Here is a 7755-nt window from a genome sequence, read left to right on the forward strand (position 1 = left end):
CATTTTGTTATTTTGTTCTTACTTTTCTATTTCACAATTCTACAAACATCACTACATCAGTATTCAATTTAGTGAAGTCATAACTGCCTACAATTCTCTCATTCTCCCACATTTTAAAGGATTACTTCTTCTCTAATAAAATTGGAGACAGAAAACCCAGAAAAACCAAAAATCAAAATTAAAATCAATGGCAGAAGTGAAGAAGATGAAGTTGGGTTCACAAGGGCTAGAAGTATCAGTCCAAGGACTTGGGTGCGCAGGATTAGTTCGACCACCAAAGCCAGAAGATGAGATGATTGGTCTAAATTCATCATGCCAATAATTCTGGCATCACTTTTCTTGATACTTCTGATATTTATGGCCCCTTTACTAGTGAAATTCTTGTGGGAAAGGTACAATTTCTTCCTTTTTCTTATTATTTTTGTTAAAATTTGAGATTGATTGCAACTTTAAGCAAGAATTGTGAGTTTGATTATAGTTTTGTATGTTAAAATTGATGGGTCTTGTTGAAAAAGCTACAATTTTTCATATTTTTGGTTGTTTTGGGTGTTAATGTATCATGTAAATGGAAATTAGTGGAGTTTGTTTGGTTGACTTTGTGGACTAGCTACTGAAGTTCATCCAATTTATTTTATTTTTAGAATTTGAGATTGTTTATGCTAATTGTTTACTAATTTAACCATTTTTTTTTTGTTTTGTGGGGAGAATATTTGGAGGTTAGGCAATATTGTTAAATTTGTCTGAGAACAGGAATTAAAAATTGACACATTTTGTGCTCTTGGTTGATTAAATTTAATATTTTTAATAGCTGTTTGCAAACCTTGATTGATGTAATTGGTATTTTTGTGGCTAAGGTTTTGAACATTAATGCAGCAAAAAAAATAAATAAAAAAATGATGGGTTGTGTTGGTATGATGGTTGTATATGGATACTCAATATCAACATATTATGATTCCTAAGCTAGCCAAAAAAAAAAAAAAAATTGCAAAACCCCTTATTTCGAATGCATTATTAATATCTAAGAATTCGAAGGTCTTGTCCAATGAAGATATTATTGCTAGTTTTGTTGCAGACATTAATATTCTTGATTGATCAATCAGGCTCTAAAAGGAGGGATGAGAGAGAAGGTACAATTAGCGACCAAGCTTGAAGAGACTTGATGTTGATTGCATACACCTGTATTATCAGCATCGTGTTGATTCCGGTGTTCCGATTGAAGTAACGGTTATTATTTTGAATATCTCTAATTCATAGCATTCCCCTATTTATACTTTAACTTTTATGCTTGTTACCCGTTTACTGTTTTGCAAGAACTGAATATATGCTATTGGACTAGTTTATTTGTAAGTTCTACATTTTTTTTTCTTAACTTATGTAACTATGTAAGTTACACCTGCCACTGGCTCCTCTAAATTTGTGCAACTAAATTGCTCTAATAATTTCCTAGAGGGATACATTACTTGTGAATTGAGACTAGTTTTTAAAATGATAATGATTATTTGTTTGAGGATCTACTCTATATTGAGCGGCTGAATATCATCCTTGTACTATACGTCAGTGAACTGTGACAAATAGAAATGTATATTGGGGGACTTTTTTCTTTTGTGATGAATATTGGTGGTTAAGAGAATAGGAGGGAAGGGGGGGAGGGGGGTTGTTGAAGCTCACCTTTGCACTCAAGTTTCAAGCATGTGTACTTGGTTTTTTTTTTTTTTTTTTTTTTGTTGAATTGTTGCAAAATTTTTGGATCTGTTCTGCTACTGGTCTAAACCTTGTAAGATGTTTAGAGTAAAATTAGTTTGTCCTGTTGGCTTCATGTTTAATAAACCACAACATTCTGTTGCTAATGCTTCATATAAATCATATTTGTTAATACTGTGCTGCCCTCACTGGCTGCTGCTCCTATCATGATTCTGCTGCCCATCTTTCAGATAGGCGAGCTCAAAAAATTGGTTGAAGAGGGAAAGATTAAGTACATTGGTCTATCAGAAGCATCTGCTACGACAATCAGAAAAGCTCATGCTGTCCACCCTATAACAGCTGTGCAGATGGAGTGGTCTTTGTGGACACGAGATTTAGAGGAAGAAATTGTGCCTACCTGCAGGTGAGTCCACAGTTACTGTTTTCTTTTAGAACTGCACAAATTCTACTGATTATGATAAGTTTGGTGAATTCAGGAGCACCTTCCTCACCACGGTTGGAAGTCATGGAACCATATTGTGTAGTTATAATGGTTGTAAGTTGTATATACTAATCTTAGTATATGAGCATATTGTTGATGTTGCACAGAGAACTTGGCATCCGAATTGTAGCATATAGCCTTTTAGGTCGTGGATTCTTTTCATTGGGAGCCAAGGTGGTTGAAAACTTCTATGAAGGTGACTGCCGAAAGGTGTGCTCAAACTTTAAAGCATTTACATTCAACAATAGTGGCCTTCCTACTTCCTAGCATCTTATTATTGTGTAAACTTGCTACATTTTGAAAATTTCCCCTTCATATCCTGTTAATAGTTTTGAACAATTTTGAAAAAGGCTAGTCGGCAAATTTCCAACTTTGAATTACAATAGGCTTATAGACTTAATCATATACATCTGGCAACTGTCTATATATTCAATTGCTGTGAAGTGTGAAGTTTCTTAGTTGTCTTTTGGCTTAAAAATCTACTAAAAAACAGCCTCTTTGCAAATATAGGATTAGACATAAAGAGCATCTTCACTATTGCTCAGGTTAGACTGTAGATTCAAGTCATTCAGCTATCTTTCAAAGGCAGGAGTCATGTTAGAGGTGTTGGAGGTGATGGCTACTAGGGTGGTATATTATGGTATTGAGCAAAGGTTTTCTTACAACGATTTGAAAAACCTTCTATAATCCACTATAATCTCCTTCACACATCTTGTAGACTATCGTACTTTTGTTTTGCGCTGTTTGCTTTTTGATATTAATGATCTGGGTTGTGACTCTTGTGAGTAATCTCAGATTAGTGTAAATAATGATAAAAGTCTTTTAAGTTAGCGGAATAGTTGTTATTTTCATCCTTTTTCATTATTTAATATAATAGGGGGAGAGAAAGATGTGAGTACGTATTAGAAACCACCATGAAAGAAGGCAGGGGAAGCAGATGCCATCACAGAAGCCAAGAGTATGACATGCTGCATCCCTAAATCTTCACTGCTGCAGTGTGAACTGTAGAGATGTTGGTGTTTGGCATTTGTAAATTGGTGGTGTGGTTAGTGGTTTTTTTTTTTTTTTTTTAAGTGTGGAAGTTGGATGGTATCAAGGTTTGTTAAATATGGTGAAAGGTTAACTGTAGTTAACAAATGGTAAACTTAATTACTTTATTGATTAAAAATCGTCGTTCATGTCATCAGATCATGTGGTGGAAAGATCAAGAATATAGGGTTATTTGTGATATTATCATTTTTTTTTGTTGGAATATAGGGTCATTAATGAGAAATTCCCTTAATATTTTCAATTTTATGTGTTTTTCTCCACTTCTTGCCCATTTTTTTAAATTTTTATATCATTATTATATTTATGTGTGCTGATAAATATTTTTGTAGAACATACTGAGGTTTCTGCCTGAAAACCTTGAGCATAACAAACACGTTTTTGAACGGGTTTTAGTGAAATGGCTGCAAGGAAAGGATGCACTGCATCGCAGCTCGCTCTTGCTTGGGTTCATCATCGAGGGGACGATGTCTGTCCTATTCCGGGCGCAAGCAAGATCAACAATCTGAACCAAAATATTGCAGCCTTGACAGTGAAACTTACACCTGATGAAATGGCTGAACTCGAGTCGTATGCTTCTGCTGATAATGTGAAGGGTGATAGAACCTGGACCAAAACCTTTTTTTGGATGGATTCAGATACCCCTCCTCTATCCTCTTGGCAATCATCATAGAACAATCTATTGCAGAAATATGTTGCATTCTACATAGGTACAAAAGTTTATTGTTCAGGTCATTTGGGGACACAACTTTATTGTTTGTCTTCGTTGCAACCTTAAGCATTTTCGAATGAGCTTTAACTCTAATACTTGTATAATTTAAGTGACTCGGTGTTTTCTCCTTTTCTAAAAACTATTTTGGGCTTCTAAAAAAGGCTATTCCTCGAGAACTCCTTGTTTGGCCCAATGCAAGGATTGTTTCTCAAGCTAAGAAATGCTTCAAAATCTTGCCAAATACAGACTTACAGAGTATAGTCTAGTAGTAATTTATATATCGTGTTCCTTTTTTATCAATCTTACTCGAATTACTGTGATCAAATTAAAGCGAATTGGATGATAGGTTTCTTATTTATTTATTTTTAATTTATACAATCATAAATGGAATTTTCGGATTTGTTTAAAGTTTTGAATTCCATCCGTAAAATGTAAACCAATTAACCTACCAGTAATTAGCATTCATGCATGTATACAAAAACAACTAACTTTGACAAATTTTGATGAGCTATCGAAGCTTGTGGTGTATTGTTAGCTATAGGTCTTGGATGTTTTGAAACTTTGTAAATCTAAAAGAGTTGATTTTAATCTCAGGTTTGGGGTAATCCTCCCAATTAAGACTTTAATGTTTAGTTGACATTAAAAAAAAAAAAAGAAAAAATAAAAGAAGTATTTAATTTTTGTTTTTGGAAGGAAAGTGATATAAAAAACCCTAAGAGCTATACATGAGAGGCTAAAAATAGAATAATAAACGAAATTTAACAATAATCACATCAATGGACGTATGTGGTTTTGTCACATTTCTAAATTAATATTTCGCATCAATTTAATTAGGAAAGGTATTGATGAATGATGATACTTTTGATAGCCATAAATAGACTGCAGTAATGGAAATGAATTTTAAGTTTATTTTAATATGGAAAACAACCTATAATCTCCATAGGAACATAATCACATCCCCAAGTGAGCTTTTGTTTTCTTCATATTTTTTCATTACTTACTACGTAGGATTTAGGATGTATATTAGGTGAGAATAATTTATGAATGAATATAGATAATTTGTGGGCATCTCGAGTGATCATGCATGGATTCATGGAAATGATTATTGATTTTCTTAATAATTAATAAATTTACATAAAAGTTCATTCTAATTATGTTAAATTATGGGGAAAATATATCTCTGTATTTTCCCATTATATTTTGCCTGTATTTTCCCATTTATAATACTTGGCCACATTACAATATATATAGACAATAAGAATACCTAATCTTAATATTCCTAAATATCTTAACTTCATAAAATCTATCACAATATATCAAATATATCTTTTATTTCACGATAATATATCATATGATATTATTCTCATAATATCATATCACAATATACATTCCTATCTCAATAAATTACCATTGTTTATAACCGATTACCAAACGAGCCATAAATGCTTATTTTTAGCCTTAAGGGTTGCATATATCATTATTTTTTTTTAGAATGATTGTTATTGAAACTATATATTTTCCCCGTTGTAGTAGGTGGGATGACGTAATTGCATGTTTTTAATTTCTCAATTAAAGCCGAATTTGCAATAATACAAGATGATCAAGGACCAAGATTAGAAATCACATTTAAAGCTGAAATTTCAGGCTCAAGCATTAAATTGGACGACTATTTTAGCTAATTGGAGCTTTCATTCAAAATTAATTACGCCATTTTAATGTAGGGTCTCTTGCTTTAAATTTTTAATTTATGGCTTTAAATTTTGGATTGGTCCCTCTCTCACCACATGCATGCAATCGTACGTAATTAACGTTTATAGGGTCCATTATAATTAACATAATAGTATAGCATATAAAAAAATTAAAAAATATCATAATAATAAGCTTAATTTAATGATTAATATAATCATTCATCAATTAGAAATAAAAATAAAAATTACAGCATTTTTTTTACAATTAACTTGCAAGAGCTGCTCTCCTCCTAATTAACATGTTTATTGTTAATAATCATGCGTTACAATTCATAATATATGTAGCTTACTATATATAATTACTACTTTAGGCTAATTAATTTTGGATACATCATAATTCAATTCATACATGATCATCTTCTAATTCATTAGAAAATAGATGGTAGCCGCAAAATTTCTTGAGCTACTTGACGAGACGTAGTAGATTCATCCAAAAGCCATTTCTCTAGAAATGTTAATGGAGGATTATTTCCATCGTCGTCATCAATGTAATCCATGTTTTCGTGTAATTTTACACCTTCGTTAGAATCCTCCTCAGTGGAGTCGTCACAAGTAGTAGTAGTGACCATGCCAACCTTATTATCACTATTAAGGTTGTCAAATGACAACATTGACTCAAATTGTTCATCTTCTTCGTCACCAACACATCCATCATGAACAATATCATTATTGTTGTTGTTGTCGTCGTGATTGTTACCAACTTCCAACTTATGTTTGGAAGTTGGCGAACACTTCATCCAACTTTCGAGAAGCCTTGAGATGTTCTCAGTGCTCGAGGCATAACAAGTTGATGATGACGATGGTGGTTGAGGTGGTGTTACCATGTTACGATCAACACTATGATTCTCGTGGTTATTATTATGATTATGATTATGATACGTGTTATTGTCGTCGTTGATGGACTTGTTATTGTGTAGAGAAGATGAAGTAGAAGATGATGTTAGTGGAATTTGTGGCTCTTGATGAAAAGATGATTGAAACCTCTTAAGTTTCTTCTTCAAGTGGGTGTTCCAATAGTTCTTGATGTCATTATCTGTTCTTTGTGGAAGATAAGAAGCAATTGCTGCCCATCTTAAACACAAAATAACGAAGGAAATAAATAAATTTATTTATACAAGCACAAATTATAACTAAAGTTTTCATCAAATTAAAAAAAAAAAAAAGTTTAGGGTTAGGAAATTACTTGTTACCCAATAATGCTTGTAAATGGATAATCATTCCTTCTTCATGAGAAGTAAAGTTGCCTCGTTTAATTCCTGGCCTAAGATAATTTGTCCATCTTAACCTACAACTCTTGCTGCATCTTTGCAACCCTTTTCCAAAATGTACATACATAAATTTATGAAGCAAAAGAAACCATAGAATATGATGAAATAGAGGTAAAACTAACTTAAATGACAGGTACATACGGTCCAAAAATCTACTAGTAAATAACATGAACTTGAAAACATGAAATATTCATGTATGGATCAGGATATAAGCATAACCGAGTTTTATTATATTTCCTAATAACAAATAAAAATATGTACCTGTATTGGTGGGTACGGATCTCCAATTCCCCGGACCATGTTCTTGAATGTATGAGACGAGAATGATATCTTCTTCGGGGGTCCAAGGACCTTTCTTGATGCCATCTTTGTCACAGCAAGGTGGTCTTCCCATGGCTAGCTTAGCTTAGCTCTCGTTGGATGTGTTAATTAGGTTTATTTTCTCTATGTAACTTATTATAATATCCAAGCTAAGAGAAGTATAGTAGTGAGTGGTAGCTAATTCTAAGAAGTTCATGAAAAAGTGACATCAACTGCCAACTATAAAGTGGCAATAAAGTTAGGGAAACTTTAATTTCCCATTGATCTACCCGTGCTGACTCGACCTCTAATAACTTTATAGTAGGAATATTAAATTTATAGTGAGTCAATCATTTAATACTAATAAAGTCAAAAGGTAAAGTTGTTTAATTAATCACTTCATGGACTTATCTCTCTCTTCTATTTTTTGTTTAATTTGTAATATTTCCTTCCTTTTTTTTAGCTGATACATTTCTTTTATTCAAATGTCAATACATG

The 7755-nt window shown here is 32.5% G+C and overlaps 1 protein-coding gene and 1 pseudogene across 1 annotated transcript; one reads left to right on the forward strand and one right to left on the reverse strand.

Annotated features, from left to right (window-relative positions):
• The first annotated feature begins 39 nt into the window (after nucleotides 1-39).
• LOC110711774 lies at nucleotides 40-4234 on the forward strand (annotated as a pseudogene).
• A 1592-nt stretch (nucleotides 4235-5826) lies between these two features.
• Nucleotides 5827-7548, reverse strand: LOC110711773 (myb-related protein 306-like). The gene is made up of 3 exons (XM_021890191.1): nucleotides 7219-7548; nucleotides 6873-7002; nucleotides 5827-6760 (listed from the first exon to the last, which is right to left on the reverse strand). Exons 1-3 carry the CDS (start codon nucleotides 7349-7351, stop codon nucleotides 6058-6060), a joined length of 966 nt encoding a protein of 321 aa, XP_021745883.1. The 5' UTR covers nucleotides 7352-7548; the 3' UTR covers nucleotides 5827-6057.
• Between the last annotated feature and the right edge of the window lie 207 nt (nucleotides 7549-7755).

The sequence above is a fragment of the Chenopodium quinoa genome, unplaced genomic scaffold (assembly GCF_001683475.1).
Source record: "Chenopodium quinoa cultivar QQ74 unplaced genomic scaffold, ASM168347v1, whole genome shotgun sequence".
In the NCBI taxonomy this organism is placed as follows: Eukaryota; Viridiplantae; Streptophyta; class Magnoliopsida; order Caryophyllales; family Amaranthaceae; genus Chenopodium; species Chenopodium quinoa.